Genomic DNA, 22678 nt, shown 5'->3' on the forward strand with positions numbered 1-22678 from the left:
TATATAAAGATATGGTCATAGAAAGAATATAAAAAAATGATTGACTTCTCATTGGTATCAAACTTATGTGAACCTACTTAGAATGGTATGTATTCAAATGTAAGAATCCCTTACCTGTTTTCCAGACATGAAGGCAATCTGGTTGAAACATCAGTTACCCCACTGGTCACTGGGGTTGATTTGTTTTCTATACAATTAATAAATATCTATTGAAAGTTCTTCACAAAAGTCCATAATTCTCCATGCTAACTTTTTGAGTATGCTTTTCTCCTAGGAGATAGCAAAGCACTTTGACAGAGAAGGAGATGGCTACGAAGTGGTGGAAGAGGCAATTGCCACCATGACTTGTGTAGCTTGGTACATCAATGACATGAAGCGGAAGCATGAACACGCCGTGCGGCTGCAGGTATTTAGAAAGGAGTATCCTGAGCCTGATCTGCTTTCAATCTGAAACGTAGATGATAGGTAGTTGTAGTAGTTTCAGTGTAGTAGGGTCAAGTATGTTCATCCCTCGGAAAATTCAGGTGATATTTCCTTACACAGTTCTAAAGAAACTCAAATATTCATGATATGATGTAACCTTAGAATGATGTAACCTTAGTGAGAAAAAGCAAAGTACAAATGTATCTATAACTGCTGCCAAGAAAATCAGAAGTTATTTCTTTAGAATTTTCCATTTCCTTTTCTTTTTTCCCTATATTTTTTCCCTCTTATTTACTTTTCTTTATTCTTCTTTAATTCAAAATATGTACTGATTTTAATTCTGTTGAAAAATTTCTTCAATAAATTGCTGTAAGATTCAAGCAACATAAAAAAACCAAATATTTATTTTGAGTTCCTTCAAATGACTTTTGATAGATTTGCAAGCTTTTCCAATCTGCTATCCTCCAGTTGTTCTGGATTTAATTCCTTTTTTTTTTTTTGAAAAAAGTTTTTTTTATTTTTTAAAACACAAACATAAAACACATCTTTTCCAAAACGAAGCATTGATCCGGTCACAAATTAGTACAAATCACTAACAATTCTTAACTTCCAATTAACACAACTTAATATTTTACACAGTTATTTCTCTAAATTCTATCAATTATGCCATTATCCCAAAAACCCGTTACTTAAATCTTAGATCCTAACCAAATGTCATTTCATTTTTCTCTTCCTTTTTGCTTAGATGGATATATTTTAACAATATAAATCATTACAATTATTGTAAACATTTAAAAAATATTTTAACTATTACTCCATTTTAATCATCTTCATTACTTTACAACATAATCATTTTATTTTACTGTTAAACTCATCATTATCGTCTTTATTTCTGTTGTTAAGTCCAACTTATACATTTCATTTTTACTGTTATTCTCAACATATTCCTCCCTATTTTTACTGTCCTACCCAGCATAATAATTTTTATTTTTGGCTGTTAATCCCAGCATAGTCATTTTATTTTTACTATTAAACCTAACATCTTTATCTTTGTTGTTAAACCCAACATAATCATTCCATTTGTGCTGTTATTCCCAGCAAAATCCTCTTTGTTTTGTTGTCCTACCCAACATAATCATTTTTGTTTTTTGGCTGTTAAACACAGCATAATCATTTTTGTTTTTTGGCTGTTAGACACAGCATAGCTTTTTTATTTTTTGGCTGTTAAACACAGCATATTTATTTTTATTTTTTGGCTGTTGATCACAGCATAATCATGGTTAGCTTTACTATTAATCCCAGCATCCTTTGTTGTTTCCATCCATCTATACATTGCTTATTTCAGTTAATCATGTTTATCATTATCTTTTTTTATGACCATTTAACATTGAGACATGGTTCTTGCTTAAAGCTTAACTTTGTATATATTTCATCCATAATTATCTTATAAGAACCTCCTTTTTATTATTACCACCACTTATACATTTTTCATTTTTAATCACATTGTTTTAATTCTTCTTTTTTCTTTTTCCAGCCGTGTCTTATCATTTCTTCAGTTTCTCGCCTGTTAATATATATTTCCTTCCATTTTCAAAGTCTTCAAATTTTGTCCTCCATATGTCATATTAAATCTTTTTCTTATTTTTAATCCAGATAAAATGCATCAAGTTCCCTTCTCTTGAGCCTGCGCTTCCTTCTTTTGTTCCTGCACCAATTTTTTAAATTGTTATTATTCCAATTATAGGAGTTCCATTGTAGTTTCCTTTTCTTTTCATCAAAGTCAAGCTGCCTACAGACGAGAAGAAAAAAAACCTCCTACACAAAATCCCACGACTGTTATCTGTAAAGTTCAAAATTTTCCATAACAAAAATGAGTTACAATGTTCCTTTTTAGACCAGAAGGTGTCCCTCTACAATCCACATTTTCCATTAGTCATGCAAGTATCCATTTTGTTACAATTATATTACAGTCCAATTGGTTACTTTTCCTCCATTAATTTTAAAAGTATCAAATCTTCTTCTTTTTTTTTTAAAAAAAATCCAATTCCAGGTTTAAAATATCCAGTCTTTTCACCATGTCTCGATATTTAATTCCATTACTTCTGTTCTAGAGTTAGTTGTTTATCGTGTCTTTGTCTCTTTAGAATTACATTTTAAACTTTCCATAGGCCCTTTGTTGTTCAGCTGCTATTTTAAGGCTAGGGGTCTTATAGTTAATAATATTGCTCTAACCGTTGTTGCAAGCCTGGGTTGGTTGTCACTCACCCGGCTTCAAAATGCTCTGTTTCAATCCACTCTCCTCCTGCACATCTCTTAGCCGGGTTGTCCCAGCTTCGTGGCAGCTGCCATGGCTGCCGCCCCCCGCTGCCGACTCACAGAGGATTCCCTCTGACCTCTGAGGAACTTGCCTGTTCCTCTTGGTCGTCTGAGGTACCCCTTCTTTTCCCCCATTCCTGCAGGACGGTTCCGACCGATTGGCGGCGGTTCGGCAGCTGGGGTTTTTGCGGCGCTCATCAGAGCCCGCTATTTCCCAGACTGTCTCGCCGCGATGCCAACCCAGAAGTCTCTGGACTTAATTCCTATGACCACTCTTCCCCGCACATTTGGAAAATCACCAGGGTGCTGGAGGGCTAAGAAATAAAAACATCAATCTTTCCCTTGACTTTGCAGGAAATCCAGTCCTTACTTATCAACTGGAAGGGACCAGACCTGACAACTTATGGTGAGCTAGTCCTAGAGGGCACATTCCGGGTACATCGTGTCAGGAACGAGAGAACATTCTTCCTTTTGGACAAGATCTTGCTGATAACTAAGAAACGGGGTGATCACTACATATGCAAGAGTCACATTCCAGTAAGTGGGGCATCCTTTCTGCTTCTCTTTTGCCTATTAGAAATAGGTGTTTGCTTGCTATTTGTTTGTTCTGTTCTTTTAAAACGAGATTGAGAATTTGATAACTTGGCCATCAAGATGAGATGATAGAAGCAAGAAGAGATGAAAAGGCTGACGTTCTTTGTTGACTATTTTTTTTTTTCTGACAGCTGAAGTTGATGTGAATTTATAATGATCTGTAGAGGCCCACAAGACCAACACCTCTGCCTGGGTGTTTTTTATTTCCACCCTCCAATGCTGCCTTTTCATCACATGCAGCCCTTTCCCCATCTAAAAAGCCAGAAGCGTAAAAAAGAGGCTTTTCAAAACTCATACTAGCTTGAAAGGAACTTCTTAAAAATTAGTTGTCCTTGAAAAAAATGATATGTATTTTTTATTTGATGCCTATTTCACTGTGAGCCTACTCTAGGTAGTTTACAATAATGAAAAGGAAGAAATGAAAAGAGTGTAAACAAAAGTAAGATAATAGAACAATGAAATAAACAATGAAAAATAACACATCGAGGATACAACAATGCAAGAAAGATGGATGGGTAGACAGCAGAGAACAAGAGGGGGCAGGTGGATCAATCCAGCAACCACTTCTGGGTACATGTACATGTACATGTACATGTACATGTACACACACACACACACACATGTATATATACATATACAGTGCAGATACATATACATACCAGTATGTGTGTGTGTCCCTTTAGTCTTATTTGCATTATTGTAGAGATGGTGAAGGCAAAGTTAAAGATAATAACTGTTCTAGATTAATATTATTATTAGAACTGTTAATGTAATTATTAAACTAGTTAAGTATGTTATTGTTATTTCCTCCTAGCCAAAGATACCCCTCTCCAGCCCTTGTCTGAGTGTCGTTGGCTTATGTACAAACTGCTTAAATATAGTGCAGAGACTGTTCCCAGCCCTAGTGTAAACTCTCTTAGCTAAAGGATCTCCCTTTCTTTTTCTGCACTAACAATACCATCCCATTCTAAAGGGACATAACAGCCACAACAGCTTTTTAAAAATATGTACAAAGTAAACCTGGTCATGTACTTTTTTGGTCCAATAAAATGGAGATGGCCTTAGTGTCCCTTTTAAGAGATATTCAGTGGAGGATGGCCATTAATTGCTGTGGCTGAAGTGACATCTCTTGTCTGGCCTGCAGTGTTCGTCTTTGATGCTGATTGAGAGCACACGGGACTCACTTTGCTTCACTGTCACCCACTACAAGCATAACAAGCAGCAGTATAACATTCAGGTGAGATGAAGACCCGTTGACATTATTAGTGTGTGGACGGTGGTTGGTGAAGGTGATGGGTTTGAAGCTCAGGCTGGACAATCTGCTTGCAGCAATGCTGGCAGAAGTGAGGGAATTGGGAAAACCAGCAGAAAGACTGAGAAAAATAAGTCATTATAAGCTTCTGTGAGGCAAATACAGGGATCAGACAGAAGAAGGTGTAAGGTAAAGCAATAAAACCAGCTTAGGGTTGGGGTGCAGCATCACATGATAAGAGCACATTGAGATAATCCATAGGAATGAAATTTGAATTATTAAATGCAGGAGAAGGTAGAGTTGGAAATAATGAGCAGATATAGAAAGAAGGTACGCTTTAAGCAATAACAGCAAAGAATAGGAAGATTCAGAAGGCTGAGCTTTGGTAGGATCACATGTGCACAACTGCCTTTCAAACTCATGGAGTGTACTTTTGTTACCAGGCCAAATCAGGGGACGAGAAGCGGGTTTGGACTCACCACCTCAAGCGCCTGATCTTAGAAAATCACCATGCCATAATCCCTCAGAAAGTGAGTGGGTATTGTTTTCCCTTTGCCCTAATGGTCTTGCAAAATAGATGTCAGAAATTTTCTTTGGCCATTCTCTAAAGTATGTTCCCTAGGTGTTCTGCACTAGAGCTCCCATTGTCCCTAGCCTACCTGGCCCTTGGGATTTATAGTCTGATGGCCTGGAGGACTCCATGCATATTCTCAGATAGATTTTATCAGAATTTGTGGTTGGAGGAGGGAAGTAGTGAGTGAGAAGGGTGATACCTAAATTTGACAAACAAAACAGCATCTAATGAAATCATTGGCCATGCTGGCTGGGGCTCTTGGGAGCTGAAAATGAGCCTTTTCCAATCTGCCTGTAGACATCTTGGTCATCCTGTGTATTTTTTTCCTGAATCCTTTTAGTGTACATTCACCCTCTTTACAAATCTTTGAAAGCCCAATGATAATTTCTAAACATAAGAATTCTTCTAAAAGGGATGGGGAATATCTGTGTGGATATTGGTGCTTATGCTGAGGTTGACAATTTGTATCCAACTACATTAAAGGTTAATGCCTGGAGCCGGGGAATTTGTTCTTGTGTTTTTTGCACACAAAAATTAAGTGGAGAGAAATATCTCCTTTCATATCCTTATCTCAGTATCATAGATTTGTTTCTTTATTTGTGAGCGTCAACCACTAAAGCAATTCTGCCTTTTCTTCAGGCCAAAGAAGCCATCTTGGAAATGGACTCATTCTGTAAGTTTCCCCTCTTCTTGTCTCAGATGTCTGTTTCCTGTTTCATTCTTCCTGTCCACTGCATCATTAGTGCAAGCAGTCAATAAATACATTATAACACCCCATCTGGAGAGGTTAAGTTCAGTATTAAGGGTTAGATTATTTCATCAATTTGGGGGAATTTTACAGGATGTAAAAAGCAATAATAAACAGAATGTAGATCCATCATCCCTTATAGTTATTCCAAGTTCTGCCTCCTGTAATTTAATATCTTTGTCACTGTCTTGGCTTCTTTGTATGATTCAATATTAAGTGGATTAAGAGTGAAATGGTGCTTGTTCTTTGTTGTGGCTCCGATCCCCGAGCCCATTTTATCGGAGGAAGAAGGCTCTGAACATGAAGGAGAGGAGCCAGCCAGGCCTCCCTCTCCAGGCCCCTCCTCTCTGGCAATGCCTCAGGTGTCTGCCGAGGGAGAGGAGATTGACCAGGAGCCAGGTGTCTCCGATGTATCGTATTGCTGCCAAGTTCCTGATAATGAATCTTGTGTGTGCCAAGTAATTCTTTAACCCCTGGCTGGCTGTTTGTGTGTGTGTGGGGACGGGGATAGAACATCCTTGTAAATCAGGAGGTAACATGGGCTTGTGGTATTTTTAAGACCCAGACCCAGACAGTAGTAGATTTCCATTCGCTCATGTGTTCTACATTCTGGTCACATGTAACAGACATAATTGATGTCTTTTCACAAACATGCGTCTACTCCTTTCAGATCCTCCTCACTTCAAATACAGTCCTGAGCACTTGAAGAAATCCTTATCATGCCAACAGCCTGAAGAAATCCTTAAACAGAATCGGCCTGGACGTCGACAATCAGGTAAATTGTATGGGGGTTCGGGTATGGGGATAAGCAATAACGTCGAGAAAAAATTGTTGCTACTATGTCCAGGGAATGAACGTTGCAGGCCCAGTTGCCGGAAACTCTGACCCAGCAGTAATTGGATGAGAAGACAACTGTGCAAAGATCTCTGGAAGGTTTAGATTACAGGTAGCCCTCGACTTAGCGACCATTGAAGTTGCAACCAAACTGAAAAGGGGATTTATGACCTGGATTCAAAGTTCTGGTGGTCAGGTCCCCTCTGTGGTCACATGACCAAACTTTGGGTGCTCAGCAATACAGCCATGTTTATGACCATCACTTCTGGGTTTTGGCAAAACTGTGCCCATAGCAAACCATTAGTTTACTTAAAGACTGATGCAAAAATGTTGTAAAATTATGTCAGTCACACGACTGACCTGTTTTACGAGCATTACATTATTCAGCTGTAATGGGCAAGCTCCATTATAGTCGTATGTCAAGGATTACATTTAGAACTTTCTATTTCTGTTAGTGGATCCTCCAGCCTGTTTTGGTTTGGGAAGTTATTAGGCTTTTTTATATTTTGCTCTAGAGCTCAGTGCAGCTGACAGGGAATTTTTTTTGCCAAGATGCAATGACCTCTGGCAGATCTCACATACAGAGCAGGTGAGGAGTATAGATTTGTGTATTTTGGACACAAGGGAAAATTCTGTGGGAATTTTCCCTTGATGATAGAGCATTCTTATCACCTCAGTTTCTGAAGCATGGTGATTTAGCAGTTGAGGTTAGGTGACTAAAATGATTTGGTGTAAAATGAAATGTCGGACCAAAGAACAGAGAAAAGACCTAGAGACATCTACGTAGGCAGTTGATCTTCAGTGGTGGCAACAGGCATGAGCTTGAGAATGGCCCACAAATCTTTATGGTCTGTCAGCTGTATGGTTTGCCTTGTCCAGCAGTGATGTGTCATACATCATTGTACAGGTAATCCTCAACTTACAAGCACAATTCAGCCCAAAATTTCTGTTGCTAAGCGTGACAGATATTGAGTTTTGCCCCATTTTATGATCTTTCTTGCCACAGTTGTTAAATGAATCACTGTCATTGTTAAGTTACTAACATGGTTGTTAAGTGAATCTAGCTTCCCCATTGACTTTGCTTGTCAGAAGGTCTCAAAAGGGGACCCTGGGACACTGCAACCGTCACAAATATGAGTCAATTGCCAAGCATCCTGATTTTGATCACATGACCATGGGGATGCTGTAATGGTCGGAAGTGGGAAAAACAGTCACGTCCCTTTTTTTCAGTGCTGTTGTAACTATGAATGGTCACTAAATGAACTGTTCTAAGTTGAGGACTACCTGTATTAACTTCAAAAGATGATCCTGCAGTCCATTGGGAATTGGAATGGCCAGAAGTCCTTAGCATATCATGTGATTGTTTTGTTATTAGTGCTGCCTATGAATTTCTTACTACAGTTTGAAATTAGACCGTTTAAATCGAGATGACACAATAATTGTCTGCATAATACCTGAGATGAAAGATAATCTGGTCCCTGAACAACCTCTCTTCCATCTCTAAAAGTCAAGGACTGTTAATTAGCAGCTTGCATTTTCCAACATTGTGAAGAATTGGAATAGTAATAAATACCTTATTCTTGTTTTGATTGGTTTGTTCTGCAAAACTAAAAATGGGAGACTTGTGAATCAGGATTAATTTCCTTGGGAAAATGGTGATTCAGAAAATGTTAGGAAGTGGTAAATTGACCTGGGAAGCTGCAGGTTATATCCATAACTGAGCTAGCCAGAAATGGAGGGATCCAGCAAGCAAATTACCTCAGAAATCATGTTTATTTTTTAGAAATGTTTGGGCTGGGCTAGTGCTCTTTAATCTGATCCAACTCATTTCGGGGGAGGGGGGTAAATATAAAATTCCCTCTTTTATGAGATACTTTTCATTCCTCCATAATATTTGGGGCAAGTTTCTGTCAAAATTCAATAGAACAGAATAGTTAGATAGCATTTACTATATAAGTGTGGTTGTTGTATTTTCACCGTCATATTTTTGAGGGAATTTTACAGGGCCCTTACAGGAAATGAGCATGTTTTGCCTCCCACCTTTTGATCGAAGCAGCTGCTAAGTTAAGTTACTGGGCCCGTTTCCTTTCTGAATTGCTCCAGAGTTTGGTGTATTGGAAAACTTGCAAGTTACTACAAGACTGGCCAAGCTAGTTCTGTTTTACCGAGTGACATTTGAATGTTGTAATTTCTGTTTTAATATGCATGAGTATCTAAATTCCATTTGGGCCTACTCAGCCTCTTTACCTTACCCAAAGATGTGTGTGAGTCAAGCTTAGTTCTTTAATGCTGTGAAAAGATTTACGTATAGATTTTAATCTTCGGCGGGTGTGCTAGTGGTGAAGGAAGCTAGCCCTTGTGGTTCAGCAACCTGTGTGGGAGGGAGGAGAATTTTCCCATCATGAGATGATTTAGACCAGCAAATTTTAATTTAACATATTTCTAGAACAGGAGTGTCAAACTCAAGGCCCGTGGGTCGGATCTGGCCTGTGGGGTGCTTAGATCTGGCCCGTGGGGCTGCCCTGGAAACAGCGAAGGACCAACCCGCGGTGCCCCTGCCAGCGAAAATGGAGCGAAAGTGATGTTGAGCTGGCCACGCCCCGTGGCCACGCCCCCCCCAGGTCAAACACAACCCTGATGCGGCCCTCAATGAAATTGAGTTTGACACCCCTGTTCTAGAATATTAAAGGAGGCTTAACATGGATTATTTTAAGAGTTACAAACCTATTTGTCCAAAGGAACCAGTGCCTTGTCTCCATGTTTAGGCAGCTGCAGTGGTAGTTGTTGAATTTTTATTGAAACACTTGCAGATGCTTCCTGTTGATTCTGGTTCTACCCCATCCTGAGCATGAAGATTTCTAAAGTATGTGGGGCACCCACATATTCACATCAGGCTCCCCATATGAGAACTCATCTTCAAATATATAGATGACAGGGTTCATAAGCCAGCAGGGGTGAAGCCAGAAGATGCAGATCCGTTCTTTCTGTCACACGTCTAATCATATGAGAACCTCATGCGTGGATAGAACTGTTAAAATCTTGATTATCTACCCGCAATGAGAGTTTCAAAAGGTTTATGGGCTTCTGGGGTAGAATGGCAGATTAAGCAGAATTCTGGTTCTTTTTGCAAAGCCAACCAACATGGCCAATAGAGGAGCCAGTGAAGGGATTGGATCCTCGGATCTCCTTTTTGTTACTATGAAAAAACAGTAATAGATAAAAATTAAAGCCAAACTCTTTGGCAAAGAAATGTATGGCACTCTACTTTTCCATACTGTTCTCTGGTGAGCTTCCTATCAATGGGAGTTCCTTTTTAATAACTTTCGCTTGATGTAAAACAAGCCTTGCACAAGAGGAAGGAAATCATAGCTGGGCTGTCATTCCTTTGTTGAGTATTTGGCAAGCTTTAAAACGCCTCCTAATTTGGTGAACAGTTCAGCTAAAGCCACTGGTGCTAACATCTTATGTCCTATTCATAGAACCGTACTGTGGCAAAACCAGTGCTGAGAAGCTCTTAGATGGACTCCACAACTCCACAGCTGCGGCAGGTTCTAAAAGTCGCAGAAAATCGGGTGCGAGCTCCCTTTAGTTTGGCAAGTGGGTGTGCAGCCAGGTGTTGTGGAATGGGAAGCAAAGGGCTGGAAAACTTCCAAATTGAGTCCAGTATTTCTCTAGAGTAGTTTTGCGTGCATGTTTGTGGCTGAACATACCTCTCAGTCCCTACCAGCAGGTTAAAGTAATTCTTACGGGTTATGCATCCAGTACTTCACCACAATGGATGTGGTTAATACAGGTAGTCCTTGACTTACAACCACTCATTTACTGATTAAATTTACAACAGCTCTGAAAAACATGGCTTGTGACCGGTCCTCACACTTACAACCATCACAGCATCGCCCACGGGCATGTAATCAAAGTTTGGGTGTTTACGATGGTTGCAGCATCCTGGTTCATGCAAGATGGCCATTTGCAACCTTCCCAGCTGGCTTCCAGCAGTCAAAGTCAAAGGGGGGAGCCTGATTCATTTAACAACCACATGATTAATTTACTGCAGTGATTTGCTTAACAACCATGGCAAAAAGGTCATAAAATCGGGCTTGACTCACCTCACAATCTCCTTGCTTAGCAATGGAAATAATGGACCCAATTGTGGTCATAAGTCGAGGACTACCGTACAAAATCTAACACTCTGAGAATTCCATTTTACTCATTTCCCTTTTTTTAATGAGCAACTCTAGTTCTTTTAACTTTTAAAGATATAAAGGAAATGCTTCTTAATATATCAGGAGCCCAAAAAAGGCCAAGCAGGGCTTTGAGCAGCTAAGAATGTAACGCTTGATATTGTTGTGCACAAAGTTCTAGCCTTCATAGTAGGACTCCTTTGCCCTAATCCTGGGATGGCCTGTATCCTGGTGCTTGAGGTTATGTAGTTTTCCACATCGGAACCAGCCCTCATCCAAGGACCAGTTGCAGCTGGATCAAAGCAATCTGGCAGGAGATAGTATTTCCCATTGGAAAATGGAATAAGCTTTCCTATATGTGGATACTGAAGTTGATGGCCCCATTGCCCAAATATCTTTCCCACCTGGCCGTGAGGTCTAGGAACATTGCACTTCGGGCTGCCAGAGACAATAGAACCCCTCTCCTCCTCCTCTCCTCTCCTCTCCTCTCCTCTCCTCTCCTCTCCTCTCCCATCCCCTCTCCTCTCCTCTCCTCTCCCTTCCTCTCCTCTCCCCTCCCCTTCCCTCCCCTCATGCTTATCTTGTGGAAGGTTCTCCACAAGGTCCTACCAATAACTTAAATGCTTGCTAGAGCTAGAGGCAGCCATGGGGCTTTCTAGGGAGCATGGCAGAGAAGACTAGAATTACCTCATGAAGACAGGGAGAGATCCCAACTTGCGACCATGGGGGAAAGAGGCTCCTTGTTGTCCCACAGCAGCAGCAAAACTCACAACCCCTGCCTTCATAAGAGGACAGCAACTTTGGCAGCCTCATTTTTGGGATACGGAAAAGAGGCCACTGTTAGGACAGATATTTTCCACTTCCTTCCCATCTCACAGGCAGAACCCAGGCTTGTGGGGAAGAGACCATTGTTTGCATTAGGTATTCTGACTGCAGAGTAGGACTGAATTGCTTGAGGCTATTATTTTCGAGCATGTGCACGTGCTCACATAATACATAAGCCTTATATTGCATTAAAAGTTCTAAAATCCAAGCACATTTTGACCACCTGTCCTTTGGTTTACTTAGTGTTGGTGGCTTAGAGAAGGCAATTGATGGTGCTGTCTGAGAGGCATGTTCCCTGCCACCTGCAGGAAGCTGGTGTGGTTCTCCACTTGGGTGCTTTAAGTTGTTGTCTTTTGGGCAGGCTGAGGCTGTGGGCTAAAGCTGGTGCTGGTGCTTTCATCCTCTGAAATGTGTTGGGTGCTCCTGTACTTGACACAGCTTCCTTCAGGCACTGATCTTGGAAATGTTGTTTTTATCACAGAGCCAACAAAACAGATCCTCAAGCAACTGAGTAACAAAGGTAAGGAAGCCTTTCCCTTCTTCCTCCAGAACAGACTAACTTATTTATTTATTTATTTATTTATTTATTTATTTATTTATTTATTTATTTATTTATTTATTTATTTAATTTTATTTCTATACCGCCTTTCTCCTGCGGGACTCAGGGCGGTGTAGAGCCGAGATAAAACATAGCATATAAAATTTAAAAAACAATTAAATAATTTTGGCCCAAAATTTAAAACAACCCAATTAAAACCGAATTCAATTAAAAACTGAGAGGATGGGATCAAGTCAGCCCGGCTAGATAGAATAAGTGTGTTTTCAGGGCCTGACGAAAAGTCCGGAGGTCTGATATTGTGCGTATCTCAGGGGGCAGGTCATTCCAGAGGGCAGGTGCTGCCACAGAGAAGGCTCTCCCCCTGGGGGTCGCCAGCCGGCACTGTCTGGCCGACTGCAACTTATAAATATAAGCCATTTCTCTATCATTAGGCAAAGTGATGAAGTTGGCGGTTTCTCTAGAATTTTTCTCCCCAGAATTGCTCTTTTACACCCAGCTCTGACAGTCAGGGCCCAAACTTTGATTCTGAAGGATTCCTTGGCCTCTGAATGTTAGTGGAGGGCATGGCCAGAAACATGATGATGTGAGGAGGGATGAATGGGGCCTGGATTTTCAGTATGATTTTTTTTTGAGGGGTGGTGGTGGAGGCAGGGTTTGGGAGGATTGAAAAAACAAAGTGAGTTTTACCCTTATTTACAGAAAGGAGAGGAGGAAATTGCATGGTTCACAATTAGTGTTTTTGCTCCCATATTTTGACAACACTGTCTGTGGGTATTATATTAGCTGTAAACAGATGGTGGAGTCAGGCATAACTTGTGGGCTGCCTGCATTCACTCATTTGCCATTTTTTTCCTCTTTCTAATTATAAGTCTCTAATGATCAAAGTGACTATAGAGATAGGCCTTTCAAACTGCATTAAAGATACATATATTCCCAAAACCTGCATATTGTTCATGTCTTCTGATTCTATGTGCACCCCCCCCATCCCAAATGGAGAAGGGATCAAACAGGAAGCCAGATGCATAACTGAGCAAGGAAATGAAACTCTGCCTTTTGTCCTCTAACTGTCTCCTTTCTTCTCTTTTTTATGTGCTGCAAATCTTCAGTAGGATTAAAGGTAAGATTCAGAATTTTTGAAAAGGTTGGAAAACAGCTCCCCTTTTAAAGGAATTAAAAGTAATGGGTGCCTTTTGGTGAGCCCTCAGTCCCTTAAAATGCTTCTTAAAGCTTAATCTGACCTGCCAGTGGGAGAGCACTCACCTTTGCCCTAAGCCATATTCTGTAGCTCTTGAAGAAATGGAACCATGGAGGAGAAGGGAGGAAGAGAAGTCCTGTTATCATTGCATCTCTTTGCCAAGACCTTTCTAAAGGACACCCTTGCTTACCCTCACTTCACATAGCACGCAGATAGTGATGGAGCCCTTCTGGAGTTTGGGGAACACCCACAGGTCCCCCACAGTTTATCCCAAGAGGAGGATCAGCAGACCCTTCCCCAGGAATCTTCTGAAGAGCTGGCTGAAAGTGATGGCAGTGAGAAGGAGACAGGGCTCGAAGAAGAGAATGGAGCTGAGGAGGAGGAAGAGGAAGAAGAGGAGGAGGAGGAAGAGGAGGAGGAAGAAGATGAGGAGGAAGAGGACAGGCTGGTAGGAACGGAGCAGGTGTCAGACTTTGCAAGCTCCTTGATGGCAGTCCTCCATTGCTGGCACTATCGGGCCAATACTTTGCTTTTCTCCTGGGGCAGCACGGTGAGGTGCCTGTTGAGTCTCTGCTGCGTGTTCCTTCTGCATGTTGGCTTAGTGCATGGCTTAGGCTGCGCTCCCTAAAATCTTCTAATCAGTTGGAACTGGACAAGGGTTGGTATAGACCAACTTGGGCCTAGCCAGGGGTCTCCAACCTTGGCAACTTTAAGCCTGGCAGACTTCAACTCCCAGAATTCTAGAAGTTGAAGTCCTCCAGGCTTAAAGTTGCCAAGATTGGAGACCCCTGGCCTAGACGATATCTCTAAAAAAGAAGCATTGCATGCAGGGTTCTTAACTATTAAGTGGCACTACCAACTGACTTGGCACTTTACGCTCTTCCATACAACCTAACTGGATCTGCGCTTGATAAAAAAAAAGAGAATTCTTGGATCAATTTGCTTTGTCTCTGTTGAAAATCCATTTTTTAACCTATTTTTTTCATGTGTAAGGAAAGTTCTGCTACATTAATCATTCAGTAATGAGACAATGTTCATCTTTAAGTTGCCCTCTTGACAAATCCCATTCCATGTGCTTTTGGACCCTTCCTTGGGTCCAGTACTAAAGGCATATATTATAAAGCATTGATCAGCCTGCAGATTAAAAAAAAAGATTGAAATGTACAATTGCTAAATGTTGTAGGATATAAAACTGGCTACAAGACAAAATAAAGGTTGGTCTTAATGGTTGGCTGCAAACTATTTTGTGTCTGGGCAGCAGGTCAGCTGACATCCCACTGACATATGTTCTCCTTCCATTTGCTTAGCTTATTGCTGTATCCAATAGCTGGAATATTAGTCTTGGGCCTGTGTAGAAACTTTTGATCATTCTTTAATATATTTCAGTAGCTGGAGTACACTACCTTTTTTTTTTCAATTGTATACATGGGGACATGAATAAGACTTAAGTTATATCAGAATGGTAATAGGGTCTGAATAGAGATATTTGGCCGCTCTTGTCTGATAATCCAGCATAAACACAATGATTCTGTTCTCAGAACCAACCATTTAGCCCTCTAACAAGATAATTGCTATTTTGGTTCAGGGCAAGGGCCACAAGACACAGGAAGGACCCAAACAAGACCACTCTTCCAGCATTAGAGAGAGGATTGTGGAGATTGTGTCATCCGTGCCAAAGGTAGGCAAATGCTGACAGATAATGCAGTTCTGATCAAAGCTGAGCCTGATAACTATTTCTATTATTTGCATCATGTACATCATCTGGTCGGCAATTTGTGTTGCCCACAAGGAATGCAGCATATAAAATGATTTACATTTATATACTGTATTCAGATGAACCAAGTTGTAGATAAGTACATTTTTATGGCCTTGAAAATTCTGTATTAAAATTAACAACTTTGACCTTTGAACAGTTTCCTAGTAGCTAAATACAGTTCACTATACAGTCGCATAATAACAGTAGCACTTAGACTTATATACCACTTCACCATGCTTTACGGCCCTCTCTAAGCATTTTACAGAGTCAGCATATATTGCCTCCAACAATCTGGGTCTTCATTTTACTGACCTCGGAAGGATGGAAGGCTGAGTCAACCTTGAGCCTGGTGAGATTTGAACTGCCAAATTGCAGGCAGCCGGCAGTCAGCAGAAGTAGCCTACAGTACTGCATTCTAACCACTGCGCCACCACCATGGCTCATAATAGATAACCATCCAACTGTCATTACAGTAATTTAATTGGGGTAAGAATCAGTGAGAGACAGTTTGGTATAGTGATTAAGGCCAACAGACTAGAAACCAGAAGACTATGAATTCTAGTTTTGTCTAAGGCACAAAGCCAGCTGTGAATCTTGGGCTAATAACACTCTCTCAGTCCGAGGAAAAAGGCAATGGTAAACCACTTAAGAAAATCTTGCCAAGAAAACTTTAGGGACTAATAGAGTCAACACTGATTTGAAGGCACAAATCATCGTCATTGAGATTCCCTCTCTCTTCATCTCTTCTCTTTGATGTGTTCCCAGGTTCGATCACCTATTGAGCTTGACAAAGTGCTAGACATTCCTTCACATCGGGAAGAGTGTCTAGAAGAGAGCCCTCAGCATCCAGATCTAGATCACCATAGGCTCCTGGATCAAGGTTCAGATATCATGGAGTCTGCTGAAAATGTAGAAGAACTGAAGCCTTTGAGCAGTGAGGAGGAAGAGGAGGAAGAGGATGGTCATGCACCACAATCCAGCAGCATCCTCCCCTTTTCTGTGCTAGATCAGGCCAGTATCATTGCAGAGCGCTTTGCCAGTAGCCTCTCCCGTCGCAATAGCTTGGTTCATGAGGAAGGGAAGGGCTACCTCACACCAAAGGTGGCCAGCCGGAGCAGCAGTGTTCTGAGCTTGGAAGGGGGCGAAGAGGCTGAGTGTTGCAACAATGGCTGCACTACTGTGGACTCCCAGAGTTGCAGCATCCTGCAAGAGCCCTCTGCCGAACCCTGCAACAGTGCTTGCAACGGTGCAGTGCGGCCTGGCCTGGTTGAGTCTGACCATTCTTCTTGTCGACGGAAGGAATCGATGTTGTCCCACCAGGACCGGCTGCTGCTGGACAAGATCAAGAGTTACTATGATTATGCTGAGCACCAGGATGCTAACTTCAGTGTCAGGCGGAGGGAGAGTCTGTCCTTCATTCCCAAAGGGCTGGTGAGAAATTCTGTTTTTCGGATAAACAGTCTTCCCCAGCCAGAACCTGGACAGGAGGTGCTGAAGAGGAAGAGACCGCCCCCCTTGGACAATAGTGTAGCAAGCAAGGCAGTATCTTTGATGCTTTCAAATAGGCCTGGTGTTGCACTCCCGTCTCCCCATTTGGAGACAACCAGTGAGGAAAATCCAATGCCTATCACTGAAGCAGAGTTCAGGTCACCTAATGAGATGATTAAACTCTGGGAGGAGATGGAGCAATCGAAGAGCAAGCTCTGGAACATGAGGACCGAAGTCTGTAGGGAGCACAAAGCAAACGGGAGCCTGGGCCAGACTGAGTCTTATTTGAAAGACAGGTTCGGAAATCAGGAGAATGGCTTTGACTTTCATGAACCACTTCTTATCCTGGAGGATGAGGATCTTAGGGACATAGTAGAGGAGGAGCCAGTGGTACCCCCTCCCGAGAACAAGGCTCCTGTGGAGCAGACCGTGCCATCCAGATTACCCTGGAAAGCAGCACAAGAGTTAGGGAGCTGTAATCAAGATCAGAGTTTCCCTCAGATGCCCCATCACATAATGGAGCTGGCTCATCTAACTGAGGCTGAACTGACAGAGAAGGTGAGGAACAAAGTCTACCAGTTGGCCCGCCAATACAGCCTCCGAATTAAGAACCAGAAACCATCCATGCGCAGGCGACTTGCTGAAGTAGAGGAGGAGATGCAGAGAAACACGTCGACTGGCCAACAGGGAGTAGTTAAGAGAGACAAAGGTATGTATGACCAAGAAGACATTTGTTGCTATTATGTTAATTACAGCAATACCTAGAAGTGAGGTTGCTGTAGAAAGAAAGAGGGATTATTACTATTTGTCTGTTCCACAGGCTTGCCTGTCCTTACCGTAATAAAAGAAAAGACATTTTGCTCAAAGAAATGCTTTGCCTCTAAAAACTGCACGCAATTGATCTCTTAGCGTATTATATTATAAAGTTACTTTTATCGTATCTTTTTTTTTTTTATAGTAGAATTCCAAGGTGGCTCACAGTATTAAAATCCTACAATATAAAAATTTAACATGGGGAACATTAGCACGTTATAATTAGCAATATCAGTTAGCAAAAAAATTCCCTTGGCAATAGTATAGAGCTTTGTCATTGCCTTCTATTGGGATTTTTTTTTGCCTTTCCAATCTAGCTGAGAGCCGCAGGATTTTATTAATTAATCCTGGTTAAATGCTAAGCAAATCCAAACCAGTTTAGCTGTTTGAAGTCAGCCAAGCTCAGCTAGGAGTTACAGGTAGTCCTCAAAATACGACCACAATTGGAATCAGAATTTCCATTGCTAAACAAGGGATGGTTAAGTAAGTTTGTGCCTAGTTTTATTACCTTTTTTTTTTTTTTTTGGCCACGGTTGTTAAATGAACGAGTGCAGTTGTTAAGCAAATTATGGAGTCATTAAATGAATTCATCTTCCTTCATTTTGGAAGCTAGCTGGGAGGGTCATAAATGGTGATCACACGAAGCTAGGATCCTACAACCAGCATAAATACATGCCACTTTCCAAGTGTTTAAATTTTGATTACGTGACCTTGGGGATGCCGCAATGGTTGCAAGTGTGAGGACTAGTCATAAGTCAGTTTTTCAATGTGGTTGCTAAATGAATGGTTGTAGGTCAAGGACTACCTGTATCACATAATAGGTCAATCAAATTGCCTATTTATAAGCCAGGTCATCAGGGAAACACCTGCCCTACCTCTTTGAGAAGGGAATTAATGAATTAAAATGCCACATTTCAGGAAGTCCTGAAAACTCAACACTCTATGGAGACGTCATTTTATTGGCAGAAGCATGAGGAGCAGGATCTCTGATAATGGAGCAGGAGAATAGATACCTGTACACGAGGAAGAACCAGAACTTTCAATATGCTGGTCTCAAGCCATTTAAGAGAAATAGCTTACTCCCGGCTTGCCTAAAACATTGGAAACTTTAATTAATTAACTTAGTGGATAGGGATTTAGAATGGCTCATTTAAAGCTTTGTGCATAATATACACCATCTTGAACTGAACCCAGAAAGGAATTCTAGCCAGTGGTTAAATAAAACTGCAATAAAGTGATCTGAAAAGAACAACTCTAGAAACATCTTTGATTCCTGTTTTGTGTGCCAATTGAAGCTTCTAAATATTGTTTAGAACCCCCATAAGAATATATTTCAAGTCATCCTCGATCTATGACCACAATTGGGACCAGAATTTCCATCGCTAAGCAAGGCAGTTGTTAATGCCCAATTTTATGACTTTTTTTTTTTTTGGCCACAGTTGATGTGAATCACTGCAGTTGTTAAGTGAATCTGGCTTCCCCCATTGACTTTGCCTATCAGAAGCTGGCTTGGAAGCTCATAAATGATGATCACTGATTCTGGGATGCTGCAACTATCGCAAATGCATACCAGTTGCCAAGCATCTGAACTTTGATCACCTGACCCTAAGAATGCTGCGATGGTCATGAATACAAGAAGTGACCATAAGGTTTTACCTTAAGTTAGTTTTAAGTTAAGGACTACCTGTATATCGTCCAATTGGCAAGAGTTTAATTCAGGATTAGATAATCTGGTACCTTCTAGATCAGTGTTTCTCAACCTTGGTAGCTTGAAGATGGGTGGACTTCAACTCCCAGAATCCCCCAGCCAGCGCTGCTGGGAGTTGAAGTCCACCCATCTTCAAGCTACCACGGTTGAGAAACACTGTTCTTGATGTTTTGGATCAACTTCCATAATCCCAGACAAGCCTACTTCATGAAAAGAGATATTATTAAAGCCTGGCAGTTGCTTTGGATAGTGAGATGGGTGGTATAAACATTTAATAACATAAAATTAAGTATATAAATATTGGAAGTTCTCCAAATCTTTGTAGGCACAAGATTTTTTACTCACAGACTAAAACATGTTTAACATTGGCTACAGCTTCTTTCAAAGAAAGAAGAGCCACTTGAAATCCATTTTACGCTATTGGTCTGTTAGAGAATTAGAGATTGTGGAGTCCTTGGTGCTCTCTTGCAGATGTTTCATTACCCTACTTCCAATGACAGGGCAAGCCATGGTATATAAAAAAGAGCACCTGTTACCTAATTGGGTAATGAAATTTCTGCAAGAAAACAACCAAACTCAAAAACCATCAAGAACTCCATAATTCAACCCTGAGTTGTAAATATTATCTTCTACTGAATTAGATGTTTTGGTTGAATCTTTCTTCATCGACAAAGTATCCGTTCTTTTATCATTTCCTGTTCCCTTAATTGACATAGCTGGAATAGCATTAAGTGTTCTTACTTTGGATAGAAACAAATATATGATTTTTCAGATGTAACCTAGTAAGATTAAATTTCTGAGTTCCATTTAGGTTTCAAAATAGAATCAAGAGAGGTATGAGAGGGGTGAGAAGAGAGATACTTTTTGTCTTGAATGTTTGGGATATTATAACCAGCACATTGCCACTCTTAATATCCAAGGTTATAGAGCTGCAGATTCTCATTTTTGGCTTTTCCTGTAAATAAGTGATTTGTGAGTGCAGAGTTGCTACTAACTAGGCAAAAGTATTAGGTTGCAGGAGAAAGAATGAACTTTGCAATTACATTGAATGGGTTGGTTCAATAAATCCCCCTCTATTTGCACCAACATTGCTTTATTCTGACTTTTTTTTTTTTTTTTTGCTTAGGCCAAAAGAAATCTACCTTGTGTCTACCCAACTATGAACAAATTGTGCTTCAGGAGGCTAGCTCCCTAGGCCTTCTTTCCGCTTCATCAACATGTCAGAAGTCACCTAAGCGCTTCTCTTCCAGTAACAGCTCCGTCAGCCTATCTTCCCCTACCAGCTCCTGCACCCTCTCTCATAGTCCCCTCAGCCCCATCGTGACTGAGAAATTCGACTGGCCTGATGTGCGGGAGCTGAGGTCCAGGTATTCCTGTCAGGTGGTGACTGAGAAATGCAGACCCCCGCTAGTCAACAGAAGTTGCTCAGCACCTGAGAAAATGGTAGATGATGCTAAGATGCAGGCAGGATTCCAGGGCTCAAAGGAGATTGCAAAAACAGATGTAAAAAGCCAGGAAAGGGACAAACAGAGCTGCAGGAGAAAGGCCTCTCTTGATTCCATCCCCAAGGAACTTGTTTGTGATGCTCCAAAGGAATTGTGTGTCACAGCAAAGGCATCACTGGAGAACAACCAGCATGTGATTGTGATAGAGAAGTTGCCCGAGGAGACTAATAAAGCTAAAGCCGATGAAAGAGAGCCACAGATTCTCTCCTCTTCAGATCAAGAGAAGCTTTCTCTCAAAGAGTTGGTGGAGCGGTACAAGTCATATCAAGACTCAGAAGAACATCAAAGATATGAGGGTGATGTTCAGGAAGCATGGTGGGAGAAAACCGGCAGCCAAAACAACCTGGTAAAAAACTTAAGAGAGAAATTTCAGACCCTTAATTCTACCAGCTGAACACCCACGTCTCTTGTTCCTGTGCCATTAAGTTCTCAAATCTCCTTCTTGGATTACTACTCAGAACCTTCTTTGCCTGTTCCACATCATGCTTGAAATTTCTGGGAAGTTGCAACTGCCTCAAACTGAGGATTTTTAAACAATGCTCTCTTTAAAGATCAATGAACTTGAACATGGGTCTGACATGCCACCGACACTGCACCAGGCAGCATTATTGGACAGAACTCTTAATACATTTAGAAAAATCAGGGAGCTTCTGGTCAAAGCAGAAACAATACAGATCAATTATCATTTGAACATGTTCCTCCCTTCAGGAGCTGGTATATTTGGAAATTTTTGTTTTACGAAGCCAGAACAAGATGTACACTTCTCAGTCTCCTAGGAAAATAAGTTATTATTCTTTAAGTTTTCTTTTCTTTTTTTTTAAGAATGTAATTTTACTATGCCTTTGGTTAATTCCAGGCCTCTCAATTTAGGAACACCCAACCTAATACTGTTTGTGTACATATTTGAATCTATATGCATTGTGCAATAACCACTTTTGACCAGCGAATACAGCTTTGACCTCTTCACTGTTGGGGGAGGGATATAATTGGGGAAGATTGCAATAACTGATTTTTGTACCATATTTCCTATGCACAAAAAATGCTGATTGGCATTTTTTGAAATACAAAGCTGATTGGCAACTCTTGAAGTCATTGATCTCTCCAGAATGAGCAGTACCAAGGACTGACACTGGTCTATTAATCCATTGGGGTTCTAAGCCATTTCAAGTCACATTACTTCATTTTAGCCCATCTTCTTAGTATAATTTGTCTTGCATTAAAATACCTTGTAAGCAAAGAAATTCTATGGGGTAAAAAGTTCTCTTCCTATTCCAACATGGAGGAAATACATGGTAACCACTCCAGGACTGAGATATTTTCTTCCTATTTCCAAGGCAGGTTGACAGTTTGCATCCTATGGATCCATAGCCTTTGTCAGAACGCCAATTTTCTTTGTCTGTCATTGGAGCATTGTTGTTTGAGAAGCAGTGGTTGTGAATCTCTTGCAACTTGATGGTAGAAACAAGATCAGGTCTCTCTCTTGAAGCGCAGAGTTCTCTGCCCTTGCAAATCTAACCAGTCTTGTAGCCCTTGGAGTGCTCTTCCCAGTATGAGAAGAATCTAAAGTGCAGTTAGATTACTTCGGCTAAGAGTAAATGCTGCCTGAGAAGTAACTGCATATGGAATTGATGCCAACTGTGAAGCACTGTAGCCTGAGTTGAATGAACCACCAAAGCTGCTGAAGGGGATAACATGATCCCGAGTTGTCTTGGTGGATTTTGAATCACCTGTAGAAAACACCCAATGAACCTTTATACTGGAAGCATTTCTTCATCACAGAAAGCACTAAGACATTAATGTGTACCATAAAACACCACAATGTAGTAAGGTATGTTAGTATCCTTTCCTTTGTATTGAGATAATGGATCATTTAAGCACACTGTTCCCATCGTGGTTTAGGAAGACAA

General features: G+C 40.9%; 1 protein-coding gene across 1 annotated transcript in view; it reads left to right on the plus strand.

The window, feature by feature from the left end:
• PLEKHG3 (pleckstrin homology and RhoGEF domain containing G3) overlaps positions 1-21655 on the plus strand; it is a 28254-nt gene extending 6599 nt beyond the window's left edge. The window contains exons 6-17 of the mRNA XM_070957000.1: positions 275-406; positions 3094-3276; positions 4478-4570; positions 5029-5115; positions 5799-5832; positions 6578-6682; positions 10221-10313; positions 12229-12267; positions 13413-13423; positions 15087-15179; positions 16023-17454; positions 20393-21655. Coding sequence (XP_070813101.1) covers positions 275-406; positions 3094-3276; positions 4478-4570; positions 5029-5115; positions 5799-5832; positions 6578-6682; positions 10221-10313; positions 12229-12267; positions 13413-13423; positions 15087-15179; positions 16023-17454; positions 20393-21165 — 3075 coding nt within the window. The 3' untranslated portion in view covers positions 21166-21655. The remainder of the gene's footprint in view (positions 1-274; positions 407-3093; positions 3277-4477; positions 4571-5028; positions 5116-5798; positions 5833-6577; positions 6683-10220; positions 10314-12228; positions 12268-13412; positions 13424-15086; positions 15180-16022; positions 17455-20392) is intronic.
• Positions 21656-22678: the final 1023 nt, after the last annotated feature.

Source organism: Pituophis catenifer, unplaced genomic scaffold (assembly GCF_029215685.1).
Source record: "Pituophis catenifer annectens isolate HBS135680 unplaced genomic scaffold, rPitCat1.0.hap2 SCAF_1, whole genome shotgun sequence".
NCBI lineage: Eukaryota > Metazoa > Chordata > Lepidosauria > Squamata > Colubridae > Pituophis > Pituophis catenifer.